This window comes from Eleutherodactylus coqui, chromosome 2 (genome assembly GCF_035609145.1).
Source record: "Eleutherodactylus coqui strain aEleCoq1 chromosome 2, aEleCoq1.hap1, whole genome shotgun sequence".
Taxonomy (NCBI): Eukaryota; Metazoa; Chordata; class Amphibia; order Anura; family Eleutherodactylidae; genus Eleutherodactylus; species Eleutherodactylus coqui.
In genome coordinates, this window is record NC_089838.1 from 117,552,140 (window position 1) to 117,573,864 (window position 21,725).

The window sequence follows — 21,725 nt, forward strand, 5'->3', positions numbered from 1 at the left end:
GGAGGGTCTGCATGGAAATTCCACTCTGCGTGACCCCAGCCTAAGGGAGATCTATCATAATGTCCTCTATCTGAAAAGTAATCTTTCAACACCTACCTAACCCTAATATTTCTATTAAAGTCTGTAGTACTACCATAACTCCTCGGCAGCACGCCCTCTGTTTTGGGGACATATTTAACTCCAATCTTTCCTTCACTCTCCATATTCAATCACTAGCACTCTTATGTCACCTGCACCTCAAAGACATCTCCTGAATCTGTCTTTTTCTTACTATGGAAATAGCAAACACCCTTATTACCCTGACCATTCTTGTCTCGACTACTGTAACTCACTAAAAACTCTCCCATCTCCAACCATACTGAATACAGCAGCCAGGTTCACCTTTCTAGCCAACGGTTTAACTGATACCCTACCCCGTGCCCGTCACTCCACTGCTTGCCTGTGTACTAAAAATACAGTTCAAACGCATCATCCATAAAGCTCACCTCAGTGCTGCACCGTCCTAAATCTCCTCCCTCATCTCTGTCTACCACCCTACCTCTGCTCTCCTATTGATCTCTGACTGAGTTCCTCCATAATCTGATCCTTTCAGTCTCATCTCCAAAATTCCAAGACTGCCCTGAAGACACACTTCTTTAGGGGAAGCAAACATATTCCCTAATCAGAATCTTCTCTGTTTACCCCTCTTCTACATTCTTTCTCAGAACCTGATCCCCTTCATCCATCAGTATGTTAGCACTCTGCAAAGGCACTTCATATCCCATACATATGGTATACAGATATCGTCTACTAACCGGCTCGTACAGCTTTATGTATACTACCCTATTTAGTAGAAGCATGGCAAGACCATTGTAGAAAAATAGCACTTTTACCTTTTGTGTAACCCCAATTTTCTCATAGAGTGTAAACTTTTACAAGCAGGGCCCTCACTCCTATTCTACAAATTATTAGTTTACTACTGTATGAAACAATCTCATTTTATGTACCCTCTGATTTGTAAAGAGCCACCAAATATGTTGGCACTATACAAAGATTTTTTTATTATTATAATATCACACTTGTTCTTTGTCTTAGAAACAAGATATATGTCCAACAGCATTTTTCCCCTCCATAAGCATTCAAATTAAGCTTTTAAAAATAGCCATAATCATGAGAAACGTCATCTGTCTTCCATTCTTTCCAATGTGGACAGATGATAATGCACCAGAGTAGAAGCTAGGTAGGACTGCTGTCAGACATGGCCACATTATTGTATTCACAGTGCCAACACCCCTTGTCAAAATACTAACGACCACCTGTCTGTGAGTGATGAGTGACTGAGTTACATGTGATCAGTCACCGTGGCTCTGAGCTCCGCCCCTGATTACATGACAGTGATGTCATCACAGGTCCTTCATCCTTGTGCACTGAATGAGGGATGATGGGTGGACTACATCCCACAAACCCCCGCGGCCTTAGTTGCTATGGATACAGCAGTACTCAGTCTGGCAGTTTGTAGCTGCACACCTGTGTGCAGACTCTAATAAATGACACCTCAAAAAAATATACACATGCATAGCTGGCGGTGCATATTGACCAACAACATTGAAGCTTAGACCTTCACCGCTATTTTCACATCTCCTGAATGTGATATCATGTCATCTCAAGCACTAAAGCCACCAACACCAGTCCACCCTTCATCTAATCGTCAACCGTTGTCAATTGTTGGAACAAACCATCGCTGTCATGCAAACATGTCGCCACAGAAGGTTCAACGCCGGCATGAAGCTAATGCAGCTTACATGACACAGCGACAAGCCACGATTTCACCTTAGTCACCAGCTGAAGTACGTAAATCTTGTGCATCTGATATGCGAAAGCAACGAGTCAACATGTCTGCTCAGCAAATAGTTGAAGTCCGTAAATCACGTGCAGCTCATGGGAAAGCAACGAGCGAACATGTCTCCTCAGTGAGATGCTGAAGTTCGTAAACCATGTGCAGCTCATATGTGAAAGCAACGAGCGAACATGTCTCCTCAGCGAGCAGGTGAAGTTCGTAAATCACAGGGCCAGCAAAATTGCAAGTAAAGGCAATAGCTTATTATTTGTACGGAAATATTTTGACCAATTCCAATCCCTTTCACTATATTATATTAGAAAGTGGCGCATTGCGCCACCAGAAACACTGGTACTAATGTAGTATATTAGACATAGGCACTGAATATTCAAAGTGACACTATAAGGATATGTTTAGCTGAAGCATTCACTCAGGAGTGGCTTCAGGCATCGTACCATTGTCTCACTTGTTCCACCTGACGGTGGAGATACTGCAAAACATATAGGGATAGTGTCATTTTAAAGAATGAATAATAGGTGGATGTAATTAATTAATATAGTAAAATATAGGAAGAAGGTGACATTTTTGGAACAAAATTCCAAATGTTCCACTAAGGGTGCCTTCACACTTGCGATCGCAATATTGCTGCGTTTTTTAATGCAAATGTCAACAGGACTTTCTAATATTGAAAACACATCCAACAAAAAAAACGCAAGTTTGTGCTTTGAGATTTCTGTGCGATGTGTTTTTAACAATAGAAAATCCCATTGACATTCGCGTAAAAAAAGCAAGTGTGGAGGCACCCTTACTAATAGAAAACTAAAAGGTAAAGTGTCTGTGGAACAATGCTATTGATAGGGGATGAGCAGAGGAGGCAGGTGAACCCCTATTTCTACATATAAAAGAGAAGCATTACATATACAATGACTACAAAGAGCTATTACATTGTATTAGAGGGACACTCCTGCAAAAACACATTTTTCCAGCTCTGCTAGCCTCACTGGATTGCCTGTCACACTCTAGAGATCTCCTTTGTATACTGCAGTCACTTCTATGCAGTGCAGCCCCCTGTCCGATACTTATCAGCTAGAAGCTAGAATTTCTCCCTGCTCACTTTCTCTAAGCTCTGCTAGCACTCCAATGATGCATCAGTATAACATCACATGACAAGTTAAAGCCAGTACCATCTCTGTCTGCAAGGAGGACACTGCCATTACCATTCGTATTGTACATTCACCAAAATAAGGACCATACGTATACAGTGAGGAATATGAGCTGTGATCTGCTCTATTATGTCTGTGTGATCATCATCAGTAATTGTGATAGAAGTGTCTGTGTCGCCCTCTAAACAGTTGGTACGCTCCATGTAACATCATCACACATGGATTATGCTGATTGAGAAACGTACTAGTCTGAGAATACATAACCTCAAGTAAATCTGAGTTGGTCAGAATTGAGATCACATGACCATCAGAGGAGAAGGAGGCCAGGAGTTTTATATAGAAAGGAACTAACCAAGGTAACACTGTAGCTGATTTATATATACTGAGGGAAGGGACTAGCTATATAATGAAAAAATACATTTCACAGAAGTGGTTCTTTAATGAATACTTATTTTAATGCAAAGAAACACAATTCAGCATCAAATAATCACTTACAGTATCATCTTAGGCAGGCTTCCCATGTATCAGTTGTGTCCGGCCAGTGGTTTTACGCTGGAGCCAGACACAACTTTTATAAGTTTGGTACACTTTGTGAACAGGTCCGGCATCCATAGCCAGACATAAAAATGGTACAAACAATGTTTCCCTGCCCGTCAAGGAAGGCACCAGGCATCAAACTGATGTGCCAGATGCTAGAAAACTAGGGGATCAGTTTAGGCATCAGTTTCCTTCCAGCGTTTCACTACAATGGCTGAGAGAATAAAGCTGGATAGTCAAACATATGGGAACCCAGCCGTATAGAAGGCAGCTCACAATCGCTGCATAAGTGGCTGAAAACAACTGAACGATCAGTATGTAAACCGAACAATAAGTGAACGAGCCAACGATGATTTTTACGCCTGCATAAAATGAACAATGAATGAAAAGCGAACGATTTATCATTTACCATTTGTTCGTTGGCTGCGTTTACACTGAGCTACTATCGTTCATTTTTGTTCATTTGAATGGTAATCATTCCGTGTAAAAGGGCCTTAAGGCAACCACTATGGACGCTGCTACTCTCAGTAACGTGGCACTTAGGTCTCTGTCATTTCTAAGTCCACAATACAACCAATGCTACTCTTTATTAAAAAAACGTGTATAAGCAGGGGTATAATGATCACGGTCACAAGGGGAGCATCTGCTAATAGGCCTGAAGACGTAGGGGTCCCGCTCTGATCCCCCGGCAAGCGCTGCACTCAACTACTGGTCCTGTTAAAATCTAAGGTGGTTTTGAGAGCCGCTGGCTCCTTGCCCTGCCTCTTACATTTAGGCCTCATGCACACGGGCGGATTTTTGTTGCGGAATCCGGAGCAAGCGTCCGCCTCTGGGTTCCGCAGCAATAACCCTCCATAGCATGCTATGGAAAAATAATTATTCATGGACACGAGCGGAAACAAATTGCGTTTTCCGCTCACAGATAAAAAATCACAGCATGCTCCCTTTTACTGTGGTTCCCATACGGACGACATCCATTGAAATTATTTTTTTTTTTAAATCCGTACTGCACATGTTCGATGGCGAGCCGTGCGGACCATCCACTGTACAGAAAAAGAGGGAAAAAGCAGGTACGCGCAGATGCTGACCAGGCACTGCGGGCTCTCGCATGCGGAATCCGACCGACCCGTGTGCATGCCGCCTAGATGGGATTTGGAGAGCACAGAGCTTTCAGGCTCCTGGGCAGCTCAGTACTAGTACTGTATAGGGGTACAATTAATGTATGAGACACTACTACTATATGAAGGCAGAAGGGGGCACTATTACTGTATGGTAGCACAAAGAAGGCACTATTACTGTGTGGAGGTGCAAAGAGGGTACCAGTACTGTGCAGGTGTAACAACCCAGTTCTAGGTTGGATCACTAGGTTGTAACCTATGCAGATCAGTAGCGGGGTCGTGGAAAGCGGATCTTGGTGCACAAGTAGTATCTGTTGCAGTTCCAGAGGAGCAGGCAAGTAGCGGAGTCGTGGAAATCCAAGTAGTATCTGTCAATAAATGGAGACGCAGGAAGACATGGCACTAGCTTACTGACTGGAAGTGAATAACCACACACTGAAGGAGAGACGGGGCCAGGTTCATATAGTGTCTCTAATCAGGAGTCAAGGCCAAGCCAAAACAAGAACTGGATTGCAGGAGCTGGAAACAAGGCTAAGCTAAGTTCAGCAAGGAAGCTATCCAAAGGGCTGATGGCTCAGTAGGTGGAGCTTCTGCCAAGTGCAGGAGCTCCTGGACTCTCAGAGAAACACCATTACTTTCTGTTACAGTGTGGGGCAGCAAAATAACCATCTGAGGCACTATGGGTGTAGTGTTTGTGCAGAGATGGGGAAAAGGTGGGGTTGTGTTGGAAAAGCAAGGAGCTAAAAATGTCCATGCATTAAGTTCTGCACAGAGAAGTCATGGCTAAAACAAGTCATCATGGCTGTCTGGGCCGGACAGAGAAGAAAAGTGAATGATTCTAATCAGGAATATCACTAGCGGTCAGTCACTGGATTTACCTGTACAATAAATGCTATTTACAGGTCTGCAGAATATAGATTTCATATCACAATCAATTCCATTTTTATTACATGCACTGCACAATTGTGAGTATGTTTGGATTTTGGTACGGCTCTTGGTGCTTTTCAACCACTTGTAGAAGGTACTGCTACTGTTCGTCTTGGTTGTGTGAAAGTATTAAAGGTGATGTTGCACTTGTCATTTGTGGGTTAATACAACTTTAAGTCTGAAGCTCTTAAGGCAGCACAGACCTGACTGAGCTATTCTTGGTGGGGAGGTTTGAGCATTCCCAGAGACCATACTTAGCCAATGTATCCACATAAAAGATAATGTATCCATATGTAAGTGTTATGAGCATATTACATGGGGGGGATTATCATTCAGGCTCCCGCGAGAATCTGAGTGATAATTGTTCCATGTAAATGCATGTAGCAACTGAACAATTGAAAAAGAGGTTACTTTTTATACTAAAAAGGTGTAACTTAGGGTGTTGCCCACTTCTAATTGGACTATTACAGACTGCAGTGCTATGGGGGGACCACAGAGCTGGGACTCCAGTGTTATGGGGGGCCACAGAGGGAAAACAGTAGTTCTATGAAGGGCCACAGAGAGGGGATTCCAGGGCTATGGGGGGTGCCACAGAGGGAGGACGGCAGTGCTATGGGGGCCGACAAAGGGGGGATTCCAATGCTGGGGGATGGGTGGGGGCACAGAGGGAGGACAGCAGTGCTACTGGGGGGGGGGGTACAAAGATGGGATTCCAATGCTGGGGGGGGCACAGAGGGAGGACAGCAGTGCTATTGCGGGGGGGGGGGGCACAAAGAGGGGATTCCAGGGCTGTGGGGGAGCCACAGAGGTGGGACTCAGTGTTATAGTAACATAGTATGTAAGGCCGAAAGAAGACAATGTCCATCTAGTCCAGCCTGTCTATCCTACTGTTTTGTTGATCCAGAGGAAGGCAAAAAAAAAACCAAGAGCAGAAGCCAATTAGCCCTTATGGGGGAAAAATTCCTTCCCGACTCCCTAGTGGCAATCAGACTAATCCCTGGATCAACCTCTAATAGTTCCTACCTGCCTGTATACCCGGATTAACAATTAACCTAAGATTTATATCCTGTAATATCCTTCTGCTTCAGAAAGACATCAAGTCCCCTTTTAAACTCCTCTATGGATTTTGCCATCACCACTTCCTCAGGCAGAGAGTTCCACAGTCTAACTGCTCTCACAGTAAAGAACCCTTTTCTGTGTTGGTGATGAAACCTGCTTTCTTCTAGACGTAGCGGATGCCCTCTTGTTACCGTCGCAGTCCTGGGTATAAACAGATCATGGGAGAGATCCATGTGTTGTCCCCTCATGTACTTATACATAGTTATTTGGTCGCCTCTTAACCTTCTTTTTTCTAGAGTAAATAGTCCCAATTTGGATAGCCTCTCTGGGTATTCCAGTGTCTTCATTCCATGTATTAGTTTAGTTGCTCTTCTTTGAGCCCCTTCCAGCACTGTAACATCTTTCCTGAGCACCGGTGACCAGAACTGTACGCAGTATTCCATGTGGGGCCTGACAAGTGCCTTATATAGTGGGAGGATAATGTTCTCATCCCTCACCTTTATACCTCTTTTAATGCACCCCAAGACTTTATTAGCTTTTGCAGCAGCTGACTGGCATTGGTTACTCCAGTTTAGTCTACAATCCACTAGTACCCGCAGGTCTTTTTCCATATCACTTTTCCCCATCAGTACCCTATTTAGTATATATTGGTAACATCTATTTCTCCTGCCCAGGTGCATAACCTTACATTTTTCAACATAGAACTTCATTTGCCATTTTTCTACCCAAGCCCCCAGCTTATCTAGGTCCGTTTGCAGCCGTACATTGTCGCCCGTTGCATTGATTATATTGTATAATTTTGTGTCATCTGCAAATATTTATATTTTGCTGTGCAGCCCCTCTATCAGGTCAGTGATAAATATATATTGAACAGAATGGGGCCCAATACTGAACCCTGTGGCACCCCACTAGCAATGGTGGCCCAATTAGAGTATGAACCATTCATTACCACCCTCTGCTTTCTATCATTGAGCCAATTCTTAACCCAGATACACTCGTTTTCACCCAATCCAAGCTGCCTCATTTTATATATCAGCCTATTATGCGGCATGGTGTCAAATGCTTTAGAGAAGTCCAGATATAGGAGATCAATAGACTCTCCCAGGTCCAGCGTAGAGCTTACTTCATCGTAGAAGCTGATCAAATTGGTCTGACATGATCGACCCTTCATGAACCCGTGCTGGTGAGGAGTTATACCATTGCTCTCCTTGAGGTGTTCTTCGATGGCATCTCTCAGAAACCCCCCAAATATTTTTCCCATTACTGAAGCGAGATTTACCGGCCTGTAGTTACCAGGCTCACTTTTGGTCCCCTTTTTGTAAATTGGAACCACGTTGGCAATGCGCCAATCCAGTGGTACAACCCCGTTCTTGATAGTATCCACAAATATTAGGTATAGCGGCCTAGCTATCACATCACTTAGTTCCCTTAGAACCCTTGGGTGTATTCCATCTGGGCCTGGCGATTTATCGATTTTAATCTTCTTTAACCGGTTCCGCACTTCCTCCTGCGTTAGGTATGAAATATTTTGTGAGGGGTTCATTTTATTTCCCTGCATCTCATGTGGCATTTCCTTTTCGATTGTAAATACGCTTGAAAAGAAACTATTTAGTAGATTTGCTTTCCCTCCATCATCTTTAATGATTTCTCCTACATTATTTGTTAAAGGGCCAGTGCTCTTCCTGCAAATCCTTTTGCTGTTAATATAGTTGAAAAATAGTTTCGGGTTGTTTTTGCTCTCTTTTGCGATCCGTCTTTCTGCCTCCTCCTTAGCAATTTTGATCCTATCTTTGCATATTTTGTTTTTTTCCCTGTACGATTTTAGCGCTTCTTCGCTGCCTTGTTGCTTTAGTAGTTTGAACGCTTTTTTTTTTCGTTTATTGCCCCTCTTACAGTCTTGTCAAGCCACATTGGTTTTCTTTTACTCGAAGTTCTTTTATTTTTAAAGGGAATGAACTGCTCACATGAGGTGATTATAATCCTTTTAAACTTATCCCATTTGTCGTTTGTACTGATATTTTTGAGGGTGTTGTCCCAATTAATGTTGCCGATAGTAGTTCTAAGCTCATCAAATTTTGCTTTACTAAAGTTTAGTTTCTTTGTCTCTCCCTGATAAGGCTTCTTATTGAATGACAGCTGGAAGTTGATTACATTGTGGCACTGTTCCCCAAGTGCCCCTCAACCTGTACCCCCATTATTCGGTCCGGTTTGTTAGTTAGTACTCGGTCCAGAGTGGCCCTCCCTCTAGTTGGCTCCCGCACAAGTTGGGTATGGTATGTTTCTTTAATTGATCTCAAGAACGTATCACCCTTGTGAGATTTGCAGGTTTCGTTTTCCCATATTATATCTGGATAATTAAAGTCCCCCATGATAATTACTTCGCTATGGGGAGCCACAGAGGGAAAACGGCAGTGCTAGGGGGGGGGGGGGGGGGCACAGAGAGGGGATTCCAGGGCTAAGCAGAATTACAGCAGAGGATATGCTGCGGATTTTAGGCAATGGACTTCAATGGAGAGTCTGCCATCCACAGTAAATCCCCATCACAGCTGCAGGTTTGGTGCTGATTTGCCGCAGCAGATTTTCTGCATGTTACATAGGCAGATATAATCCGCAGCAGCAGCGCAGTGTGGAAGCAGATTTTCTGCACACAAAAACATATCTACAAAATCCACTGCAAACCTGCGGCGTGTGAACATAGCCTTAAAGGTCTGTCATAGTAACACCTGCCCAGAGGAGTTACCTGAGCCCCATGCACACTGTGAGACAGTGGCTCCAGCACCTCCTAATATGCGGGCCCTTCAGGTGTGGAGGCTTGTATTATAACTGTGCTGTCTATGTAGCGGTATGGAGAGTTACCGGCTCATGTGAACACGCTCTCTGCCCGTCCCTCGGCCGCCTTGCTATCTGTGACCTAAACTGTTCCCATAGTAACCCCAGCCGTCCCAGTAACCACTTTACTACTGCCCCGGAAGTGCTTCTCAGTGACCTCCATGCCCCACCCTCGCTGTTCTCTCACCGCCTCCTCCTTTTCAGTTATTTCCTTCCCTCAGATTGAAGCCGCTCACTGGAATCTGCTTATTTCCATTGGTCAGAAAGCCGTGGACGTCAGCCAATCAGAGCGAGACACGCTCCTAGCGCTCGACACTGTACATGGAAGAAGCCTATTGGCCGGGAGTGACAGTGACGCGCAGTGCAAGATGGTGGTGATTGGCTCGCTGTTGTGCGTGGTTGGCCGCTATTGGAGGGCGCTGTGATGCCGCCCGGTGCCTGTCAGAGGCAGATATTAAAGCATTGGAGGCGGTGCGGGAGCCGCAGTTATCTGTGGAGAACGAGCAGTACGGCGTGGACAGCTCCGGTGCCGGCACAATGAGGAAGCTGTGGGCTATCGGCCTGTGCGTAGTCCTTCTGGCATGTGGTAAGTGCAGCCCGAGCCGGGAGTGTTCTATTGCCGCTTCTAGAAGCTTCCTCACCTGCACCTATCACTAGGCGGAAGGAAGGGGGATCTAGAACTTTCTTTATCCATACTCCCTCGCCCCATTACTTCCTTGTGCTCTCCTGCACTGGCCTGTGAGGGGTGTAATAACTTGCCTTATTACATGGGGCTGCTTAATGCAGTTCCCTGGCTACATGTTGGGTTTGGTGTGACAAGTCCGGCCACACAGGCCCTCTATATGTCAGCGGTCTGCCCCCCACATGGCAGCTGTATGGGGTCTCTGCTCATCTGCCCTGTGTGTAGATGATGGCGTTAGACTTACATCGTCCCTGACCAAAACCGGTGGTGGTGTTCATGGTGTTCGCTGGTCACATGGGGGGTTCCTGCTCACGCTCTGTCTGGTTCTGGAATGCCCGGGAGGAGAACTCATTCATCTGATCACTTATTCACACAAGTGAGGTTTTTTATCTTGAACTAATAGGCCAAGCTTTTTTTGTCCAAGTCTTAAGAATTGGTATTTTCTATGGCAGTGTGCTAAACCCTAAAAAAAAACCTGCATTTGCCTGCCATGCAGCTTGCATGCCTTTCATGTGAGCGTGCTACATTTCACCGGGTTACTATGGCGACCGTGGACCGTAAAGAACCACAGAATTTATGTTTTTCATGCATGTAGGGAAAATGGTCAGTTTTTCACTGATCACAGCTGTCCTGGCGGGTGAGCCTGCAGTCCCACGGCCCGTTTACACGTAATGATTAGCGCTCAAAATTCTATCAGACGAATGAGTGATAATTGTTCAGTGTGAAAATATTGCTCGTTCGCAGTTTGTCAAGCTGACTTTTCAGTCCACTTTAAAAAAAAAAAAACCCGCTGGCTTCTCGTCCCGTGTAAATGCGCAGCGCCTTCCATAGGAGGTGACGCGCTGAACGAGAACCCCACGATCCGCTGGCAAGTCTCTCCGATTGAATGCTCTGCACGAGTGCTGACGGCCTTAGCGGTGACAGCAGCGCTCCTGCAGTCATTTATAAGGCTGTTGGCCTGTGTAAGAGGGCCTTAACACGCAACCCCCTTCTGCAAGCGGGAGTTTCCAGGGTCTCTGCACAGCGGGACAGTAATGGCCATCATGGGGTTGGGGATTGATCTGACTCCCACTTGTTACTGTATTTTGTAGTCCCTTGCAGGAAGATCAAGGGCGCCTACACATTTAGGAATAAGGTGGCAATAATATGAGTTGGCCATACTGTACCCCCGTGTGACTGGCAGGGTTATCCTAGCCGTAGCTGGTGCCCATGGCTGTAAGTGCTGGAGGCCTCCTGTACAGTGGTGAAGGGATTCCTGCTGCACTAGGCTTGTGGTCCATCACATCTGTACCGCTGTGGCCTGGCACCTTTATATCTGCCAACTTGGGCTGGGCAGTTATTCAAATTGGATTAATTGGTTTTTTTTTTTCCCTGAGGTTCAATTTTAACTTTCATCAGAATTGTGCAATCAGTATTGGCCCCGCCCCTGTGGGTGGAGCTAATATCAGGCTTGAACTTTACCTGGCAATCTTCAGTACTGATTATCTGATATTGTCCAATTCATCTAAAAATCAGTAGATATTAAGAAACTGCTGTGTAAGCGATTCTCTCCTGTAAAGGCGTCTTGGTGGTTTTAGCTTGTTTAGCAACAATAAGAGAATCAAGCAGAGACTTGGGCTGGGCTCACACAGCGTGTCACTACAGCGTAGTCCGCGTGCGAGTCTTCTGTGCGTAATGCGCTATACCAGTCTAGCTCAAGAAAAATCACAGTATGTCCTAACTTGATGCATACACCAAGATAGTATATGGTGATGAGCGGCACGCAGCAAGTATGCAATGTCATTGTGTACTGCCTGCGCGCCGTGTCCGTATATCTCACTGCCAGATAGTCGCATGAGCCCGGCCTTTAAAATGAAAACTTTTTTTGTGCTGACTTGCCAGCCCCGATGCCAACATGTTCTGCAGCACTTTACAAACCAGCTGGTAGATTTACATACATTAGACTAATAAGCGATGAGAGGTGAAAACATGTCACTATGCTGTGGAATATGTTGGTGCTATATAATCAATCAGCTGGCGTGGTGTGCTGGGACTTGTGGTTCCGCTGCGGATGTAGCGGGTAGCTCTCGCTGCTTCAGTCTAGTGGAATGACTCGCTGACGTTCTGATGCTAATTGTTGCTATCGTATTACTGATGGTGCGTCAGCTGTTGCTGCTTTTAACGGAACACTTTCAAGGACAAATAACTGAACTATTGTTCACTTTGTAAATGTCTTCCAGCTTCTGTCAGAGCCGAAGATGACGTCGACATTGATGGAACCGTGGAGGATGACCTGGGAAAGAGCCGAGAAGGTTCACGGACGGATGATGAAGTTGTCAGCAGGTTAGTATTCATGCTTCGTACCAGTGTAGCGTCTGCTCTTTAGCACTGCAGATCTCCTTCAGCTCCCATGTGTACAGGGGCAAAGCTAATGGATTAGAAAATGGGCTCGGGCTCTGGTGGCATAGACAAGCAGGTGGAAAATGTCTAATACCTCAGCGGAGGGTCTAATAAGTAGTCTGGTGGCTGACCACTCCTGTCTTTACCTTTACAGAGAGGAAGAGGCCATTCAACTAGATGGACTCAATCCTGCCCAGTTTAAGGAGATCAGGGAGAAATCTGAGAAGTTTGCATTTCAAGCCGAAGTTAACAGGATGATGAAACTTATTATCAACTCTCTGTACAAGAACAAAGAGGTAACTTTCATATCCTGCTTCTATATCAGACTTTCCTTTTTAAAATGGGAACTAGAACGGTTATGACTTTTTTTTTTCTTGCCCAGATTTTCCTTCGAGAGTTGATCTCCAATGCTTCAGATGCCCTTGACAAGATCCGGTTGATGTCTTTAACTGATGACAATGCTCTTGCTGCTAATGAAGAGTTGACCATCAAAATCAAGGTAGGTTGCTGTTGTGTGGGGTCCTAACCTGTAGAAGGAAGAGATCAGTAAACAAAGCTATGCATATGGCCTTCTAATGAGCAAGTGACAAAGCTATGTACTAAGAAAACGCCATGGTACCAACTTGTTAATCTGTTATACACTATAGTGTCTGCTCATAAGGAGCCTGCAAACTAACATGCCTTGATTTTTTTCTTTTCTTTTTTTTTTTTCCTTTTAGTCTGATAAAGAGAAGAATATGCTACATATTACTGATACTGGCATTGGCATGACAAAGGAAGAACTTGTGAAGAATTTGGGTACAATTGCAAAATCTGGCACCAGTGAATTTTTGAATAAGCTCACAGAAGCCCAAGAAGAAGGCCAGTCTACTTCTGAGCTCATTGGCCAGTTTGGTGTTGGCTTTTATTCTGCCTTCCTAGTTGCAGATCGTGTGATTGTAACATCCAAGCATAACAATGATACACAACACATATGGGAGTCCGATTCTAATGAGTTCTTTGTGACAGATGATCCACGTGGTGACACACTGGGCAGAGGCACAACAATAACGTAAGTTGGTCATCGGTTATATTTACAGTTACAATTGCCGGCTACCAGAAGAGATGCTGATGGGCATGTAATGGATGACATGAGGAAAGAAGTCAAACTGCTTAGAACACCACTATCTGCACTTTGCAAGTAGTACCAGCTGGCTGTTGGATATTGGAGGGTTTTCTATCCTCTTTGACTCATCCTCTAGATGGGTTGGCAGTAGTTGATGGATGGCGACAGCCCTCAAATGCTTGTCAATCAGCTGATAGTCTACCTGTTGCCATCGGTGGATGGGGCAGGAAGGGGGAGTGCTGGCTTCATATACACCTGCTTCTCTCCTGGTCAGGACATTCTATCGAGTCCTGACCAAAATAGAAGCAGAAAGTAGAACAGTGCGGCACTCCCGTTGACTATAATGGGAGTGAAGCGAGCTCTCTCATATCCTCCCATTGGCTGAGTGTCCGGCCTGCTGCATTGTACAGTGGGCCCAAACTTCAGCTGATGGGCAGTGGCTGCAGCTCTGGATATCAGTCCAACTACTGATGACCTATTCAGAGAATAGGTCATCTGTTCAAGAGAGCAGGTAACCAATTTAATTGGGCCTGCTCTGGTGATTGACTCCCATTAAAGGGGTTGTCCAGCTAGAACTTCAATCTCTAAATTTAGAGCCAAATCGTTTACAATGATAAAACGGGTACATGCTCTCCTCAGCCCCAGCGATGCTGCCCCTTGAGTCTCCTGGTCTCTTAACAGACTGCAGTGTCATCACCCATTCTCCTGGGATCAGTGTTCACATGCTGGGTGCCCTGATGCTAGGGGTTCTACCAGTGATTCAGCAGTCACCTGAGTTCCGCTGCTAACAGACTAATATAGTCACAGCTTGATCGCCAGGGCTGAAAATGAGGGCAAGTACCAATTTGTTGTGATTTGGCTCTAAACTTAGTGCATTTCTAACTGCATAACCCCTTAAGTATCCATACACCATAGCTGATTGTTTTAGGTCTGGAGTGTTGCTGCATGAATAGGGAAATGGTCGCATAAGTGAATCACCACTCCATTCGTTTTAAAAGGATCCAGAGATGGATGTGTGCAGGCTCTAGGCTATCTCCTGCGGTCCCATTAGCACCCAACAAACCAGCAATTTCCATTTTACTTGCTGCAAGCAGAGCTGCTCATCATGAGGGCTAGAAACCACAGTTTAATAGGTTGCTGCTACACAATGATGAAACGTTATGTGCATGAAATGAAACACTTGCTGCTAAAATTTATAATTTTCAATGTTGGCAGAAGCCTTGTAGATGGCAGGTCTTGAAAAGCCATGGCATCACTTTAACTTGCATGAAGACTTGTCCTAGCATTCAGAGATCTGCAGAACTTGTACTGTAAAACTGAAATGGGTTGTAAGACTCCAAATGTATTAAATGTCAATCTTTATTTATAGTTTGGTCTTGAAAGAAGAAGCAAATGATTACCTTGAGCTGGAAACTATTAAGAATCTTGTGAAGAAATATTCACAGTTTATCAACTTCCCCATCTATGTCTGGAGTAGCAAGGTAAAGAAAGGTTTAGTGTCTTAAATGTAATAAATATGCATGCACACAGAACTTAATGGATTACTTCTGATCTGGTCTAGACGGAGACTGTAGAAGAACCAATAGATGAAGAGGAAGCAAAGGAGGAAAAGGAAGAGGAAACGGATGAAGAAGCTGCTGTTGAGGAAGAAGATGAGGAAAAGAAACCCAAGACTAAAAAGGTCTGTTGTATTGCAGGCTTTATGTATTCACTCTGTCAGAAATGGAGGTGACACAAATATCAAGTTGTCTTCCCCATTGTACTATAGCAACACAAGCTCTAACACTAGTATCTCCATAACTCAGGTTGAGAAGACCATTTGGGACTGGGAGCTTATGAATGATATCAAACCAATCTGGCAGAGGCCATCAAAGGAAGTTGAGGAAGATGAATACAAAGCCTTCTACAAATCCTTCTCCAAGGTGAGCGGAGAACAGCTTTGTATAAGGCAATCGGGAATAACTACAACTTGGCATTTTAGCCAGATGTTTTCCTACTTTTAGTAATTACAAACACCTTTTTCTGCTAGGAAAGTGACGATCCCTTGGCTTACATCCATTTCACTGCAGAAGGAGAGGTCACTTTCAAGTCCATCTTGTTTATTCCTACCAGTGCTCCACGAGGGCTGTTTGATGAATACGGCTCAAAGAAGAGTGACTTTATTAAGGTATAATAAACATTCAGTAATGGTCACCATGGATTGCATAAGAGCATGCAGAAACGTTACTAGCTTTCTAACTGTCAAATTCTCATTCCAGCTCTTTGTCAGAAGAGTCTTTATAACAGATGACTTCCATGACATGATGCCCAAATACTTGAACTTTGTCAAGGGAGTGGTAAGTCAGTCATCTGTAGTTTTGTTTTTAAATTCTGCCTTTCTTTCATAAAAAAAAAAAAAACAGCCACTGAACTTTTCCTTTCATACACTTCCCTCCCTAAAAATCTGAATTTTGGTTTACAGGTTGATTCTGATGACTTGCCTCTTAATGTCTCCAGAGAAACATTACAGCAGCATAAATTGCTAAAGGTACGCATCTAGTAAGCCTGATAGACGTGTTTGTTTGTTTTTTTAAAGTGACCGTACATGGCACTGCTTAAAGGGATCAGATTAGGGAAAACTCTGTGCCCTCTTGCAAGAGCAGTACTAGTTTTCTCCATGGACATTGTCTGGTACTGCAGCTCAGCCCCAGTCAAATAAACCTCAGCTACAATACTGCACACAAGCCCAGGATAAGTGACACTGCTTCTGGAAAAAGTATACCATGTTTCTAATCTGATACAGCACTTAGGCAAGATTCACACGGATGTATTTGTGCGAGTAATATGCAGAAAATGAAACCCATTGATTTCAATGGGTGCATTCACCTGCACATATTTGGCATCTGCAATTTCATTGCTAAAACAAACCCTGCATAAGGTTTTCCTACGTATTTGTACCGAGAGAACACAACTTGAACGCATTAAACGTATTGGCCATTTCAGTGGCTGAGTGCATTGATGTGTTTTTGTGCATGCAAAGTACAGTAAACACTCTGCGCATACAAATATGCATAAGCTTGTGTGAATGTAGCCTTAAAGGGGTTGTCCCGCGGCAGCAAGTGGGTCTATACACTTCTGTATGGCCATATTAATGCACTTTGTAATGTACATTGTGCATTAATTATGAGCCATACAGAAGTTATAAAAAGTTTTTCACTTACCTGCTCCGCTGCTGGCGTCCTCGTCTCCATGGAGCCCGCCTAATTTTCGCCGTCTAAAATGGTCTAATGGCCAAATTAGACGCGCTTGTGCAGTCCGGGTCTTCTGCTTTCTGCAATGGGGCTCCATGTAGCTCCGCCCCGTCACGTGCCGATTCCAGCCAATCAGGAGGCTGGAATCGGCAATGGACCGCACAGAAGAGCTGCGGTCCACGGAGGAAGAGGATCCCGGCGGCCATCTTCACCGGTAAGTATAGAAGTCACCGGAGCGCGGGGATTAAGGTAAGCGCTGAGCAGTTTTGTTTTTTTTTTACGTCCCTGCATCGGGGTTGTCTCGCGCCGAACGGGGGGGGGGTTGAAAAAAAAAAAACCTGTTTCGGCGCGGGACAACCCCTTTAAGGCCAAAGGGGCTATATAAAAGGAAGAAACTTCTAAACACCATAGAAACCAGTATGCTGACATGTATCTTGGTGGTTATAACCAACTAATGAAATGTAGAACCAAGATTGTAGGCTTGCTAAACCCTGTACAAAACTCATCACTGCAATATGGCCAGTGAGTTGACCTAAAATTATATCCATATGTGAGGAAATGTGACCTTATATAAAAAAAAAGTGCATGTTGGCTTGTTCTATAATCAGTAAGTTGTGCAAGATAAATGTTATAACTTTTTCTGACATTGCATGGCAGCCTCGTTAACTCCTTTTTAATTAGCAGTAATACAGACCCTATCTAGAGTAATAGTGTTGTAGAAGAAAAGTCTGTGCTCTACAGTAATTTTCATGTACCACCAAAGAGAAACCTGCAAGAGTAATGGGTCTACTGTCACTCAATTCCTTAAAATGAACAAATTTGAGCGATGGTCGTGCAATATAAATGCAAAAAATCCCTCGCTATTCGTTCGTCATCGCTGACTTGGTCAGCATAAAAACTATTGCTGGCTTCTCGCTGTAAATGCTCCCCACTTAAAATGTGAAGTGCTGAGCGAGAACCCAGCAGCAAACTCTGTCTAAACACTCCGCATGAACGTTAACTACCTTAGCGGTGACTGCGCTCGTGCCGTTTACCCTACTGTCGTCCTGTGTAAAGCAAATTAAAAAAATATATATTAGCGTTGAAGTCTATGCAGTTGAGGCATTCAATAACTGAAGTCAGTTAAACGTGTAGGGTGGGATTGCATCAATTACACACCGCTACGTTGCAGCATTATTAACTTTTTTTTTGTCCTTTCCCCTTCAGGTTATCAGAAAGAAGCTAGTGCGGAAGACATTAGACATGATTAAAAAAATTGCAGATGACAAATACAATGATAAATTTTGGAAGGAATTTGGTACCAATGTTAAACTTGGTGTGATTGAAGACCATTCTAACAGAACCCGATTGGCCAAGCTTCTTCGATTTCAGTCTTCCAACCACAAGACAGAGTTGACCAGCTTGGAGCACTATGTAGAAAGAATGAAAGAGAAACAAGATAAAATCTACTTCATGGCTGGTGCAAGCAGGAAGGAGGTGAGGTTTGCTGTCCTCTTTCCTTACATATACTGCAGTCTGGAAGATTTTTGAAGTATTTAAGATCTTGCTTTTCCCTTAGGTGGACTCTTCTCCCTTTGTTGAGCGACTTCTGAAGAAGGGCCATGAAGTAATCTTCCTAACGGAGCCTGTGGATGAGTACTGCATACAGGCATTACCAGAGTTTGATGGCAAGAGGTTCCAAAATGTTGCTAAGGAAGGGTTGAAGTTTGATGAAAGTGAAAAGGCAAAAGAAGCACATGAAGCGTTGGAGAAGGAGTATGAACCCCTTTTAACATGGATGAAGGATAAAGCTCTTAAAGACCAGGTAGATTTAACAGCAGTCACTCTTACATATTTTTTATTTTTTTTTAATTACCTTTTGTGAAAAGTAGCCAGGCTTAATAACTTTATTTTTTGTCTTGCTCTAGATTGAAAAGGCAGTCGTATCTCAGCGTTTGACGGAATCACCTTGTGCTCTTGTGGCAAGTCAATATGGCTGGTCTGGCAACATGGAAAGAATAATGAAGGCTCAGGCATATCAAACTGGAAAAGACATTTCCACCAGGTAAGTGCACGATGTAATAAACAGCTGGCACCTGCATTGTTTGCGAGACCTGCCCTTTCCCTGTCCATTCAAAGCTGAACCTCTGTGACAAATGTTCATCCTCGAGCTTTAACCCTTTCTAATCCACTGTCTGACCTCCTGAAGACATTATGATTTAAGGCTGTACAGCTCCGATGTTGGAAGACGTCTGAGGTTCTCTTACTATATATTGCCAGCCTCTCTGCTGTCGGAGCCTATCCAATGTGTCACCTCATGCAGTACTGGCTTTAGCCAGCATATAGCGCCATTGTATAACGGCAGAAAGAGTAAGCCCCCTAGGAAAACCAGGATACAAATTGGATTGGAAAGGGTTAAGGGGTTAAAGGAGACCCTGGGTGGTTTTTAAACTGCAGCAACACAATACTCTGTTTACCTTCTAAGGATTCAGACCTGTTGGAAAAGCCATGGTCAAGATAACCTTTTTATACAACTTTAATTTCAGTTATTACTCAAGCCAGAAGAAGACTCTTGAAATTAATCCAAGACATCCCCTTATTAAAGATATGTTGAGAAGAGTAAAGGTGAGCAATCTGATAGACCTGCTGTGTCCTCCTGTCTGTTGCATCTATGTATACATCAGACCCCTTTCTCTTAAAATGCCAAATGATTGATTTATACTCAAACTGTAAATGAGATGAGTGCATGGTTCTTCCATATATTAACTGTTACTGTATTCACAGGAAAACGACGATGACCAAACTGTGGCTGACCTTGCAGTCGTACTACTTGAGACTGCCACACTGCGGTCTGGATACCAGTTGCCAGACACCAAAGCATACGGCGACAGGATAGAAAGGATGTTACGGCTAAGCCTTAATATTGACCTTGATGCTAAGGTAATAGTTGAACGCCTTCACATTTGTATGATCTTGAAATTTACATACCGGGCTGATGTTGGCTACCAGTTACCAAAGTCAGGCTTGGAGTATAAATTCTCAAGCTGATGGATGCTGTGTGCAATTATGTAATTTTGAGATCTGCTATCAGTAATGTAGAGGATGGAGAAGACTATATAAATTTTATTTCAGGGGGAGTGTGGTTACTAAAATTGTGGCATGCTAAGAGTTAACCAACCCCTATTATCTTTCTAATGAAACTACAGGATAGTAATGTATATGTCTAGTCTTTCATTAGTGGGGCATTATAACTTAATGAGGGTGCTTGTCACTAGGTGGAAGAAGAGCCAGAAGAAGAGGAAGTGGCAGCAGATGAAACGGAACAGGACGAGTCAGATGATGCTGAAGACATTGATGCAGAGGAAGATACTGAAAAGCCAGAAGCAGAGGAAGAAACAGACAAACAGGTGAGCAGTCATGTTCCAGAATTCATGAATTTTAATTGCACCAGGACAGACCCCTGGTTAGGGAAACTGCAATACTATGCAGACCGTATGTGGTTCTAAAGGGCATACTGTAGCAGGATGTTCCATTAGTGAGACACCAATCTTCAGGTCATGTGGGAAACGGAAGTCAAAGGCTGTAGTGAAAAGGTTTCACTGATAGATTGCGTATTGCCCCATATTTTTTATTTGACTGGACAGGCCCCGTTAAATGCTATGGCCCTTGGCTTGGGATCCTGTTTCCTATTGAGTTATTATGACTATCAGGCCTTGCACTTTTTATACTCTGGTGGAGATTAACAAGCCCTCCCTGTCATGCGATTTCACGCACTGCAAACCAATATGTTGTATCGCTGTTTTATTTCTGATTTGTGAATGCCACTGATGCATTTATGTAATGTGGTTTGTTTGTTTTTTCTCTTCTCCAGGAATCCACACACATAAAAGATGAATTCTAAATACCATCTTGCAGCAGTTTAGTGGGGGGTTGGGTTTTTGACAGTGTTGGGAGGGTTTTTTAGTTTGTTTGTTTTTGTTTTTTACACAAACATTCCCCATGAATGTAAATTTGTCCTATTTATGAGTGTACGGTGGGAAAATCTTTCACATGAACACGATTCTGGCAATTCCATCAACCAAACATATTCTAAAGCGCTGCACTTGGATGTTGGAGGGATATCTTGGACACCCTGCACTTACCAGAGATGGACTGGATATTTAATGGTTACTAATCTCCCATCAACATGCTGATTTGAAGTAGAAAAGGACTGGACTCGGCACAAATGTGAAGTTCACAGCATAATGGTTAACTTTGCTTCTTTTTGTAAACTGGTAACTGTCTTATTGGGGGAACATGAGCCCTAATTTAGAAGCAAAGTTGCAACATCTTGTAACCTTTTCCCAGTTACCTGTTGTCACAATGTTGCCATAACGTTCCACAGCAATTTGCCTTTGAAAAATAAAGTTGCCAGTGACTTTGTTATTGAACAGTTGTGAAGACTAGTGTGGCGATTTTATGCTTTGCTGTAGGGTTCATAATGAAAGTGTACCTTTTTTTTTTTTTTATATTTTTTTTTTTATTTATTTATTGATTTATTTTTGGGGGGCTTGTGCATGGCTTTTCAATGGAGCAAAGCTATCCCATTGAAAACACTTGCCAAAGCTTTCCCAGAAGTGATTGGAGGTTAACTCCGCACATCTGTGGGAACAATGCATGAGTGCGATAGTGGGCTATGGAAGTCTTAAGTACATTAAGAATACAGATGTTCCCAGAATAGCCTTGCCTATACCCTACAATACACCTGTCAAATGAACATGCCTTCTATATGCAACTATAATCGCTCAAAATTCGTCCAAATGGCCGAAAGAGCAATAATTACATGTAAATGGGGGCATCATGCACTTTTCAGTTAGGCAATGGATTTTTAGTTTACTTAATCTGCAGCCTCTGAAAGACTG

General features: G+C 43.7%; 2 protein-coding genes across 3 annotated transcripts in view; one reads left to right on the forward strand and one right to left on the reverse strand.

Annotated features, from left to right (window-relative positions):
• Window positions 1-9,525, reverse strand: part of LOC136611663 (putative tetratricopeptide repeat protein 41) — a 57,773-nt gene extending 48,248 nt beyond the window's left edge. For both annotated transcript variants that reach the window (XM_066591430.1, XM_066591431.1), the window contains exon 1: window positions 9,477-9,525. The gene's annotated coding sequence lies outside the window, so the exon portion shown is untranslated. The remainder of the gene's footprint in view (window positions 1-9,476) is intronic.
• A 354-nt stretch (window positions 9,526-9,879) lies between these two features.
• On the forward strand, window positions 9,880-21,254 carry HSP90B1 (heat shock protein 90 beta family member 1). Its single transcript, XM_066591432.1, has 18 exons — window positions 9,880-10,035; window positions 12,351-12,453; window positions 12,665-12,806; window positions 12,893-13,009; window positions 13,230-13,561; window positions 14,985-15,096; window positions 15,177-15,296; window positions 15,421-15,537; window positions 15,645-15,782; window positions 15,874-15,951; window positions 16,077-16,142; window positions 18,052-18,321; window positions 18,404-18,649; window positions 18,753-18,889; window positions 19,371-19,449; window positions 19,609-19,764; window positions 20,100-20,231; window positions 20,696-21,254. Exons 1-18 carry the CDS (start codon window positions 9,987-9,989, stop codon window positions 20,723-20,725), a joined length of 2,424 nt encoding a protein of 807 aa, XP_066447529.1. The 5' UTR covers window positions 9,880-9,986; the 3' UTR covers window positions 20,726-21,254.
• The last annotated feature ends 471 nt before the right edge of the window (window positions 21,255-21,725 follow it).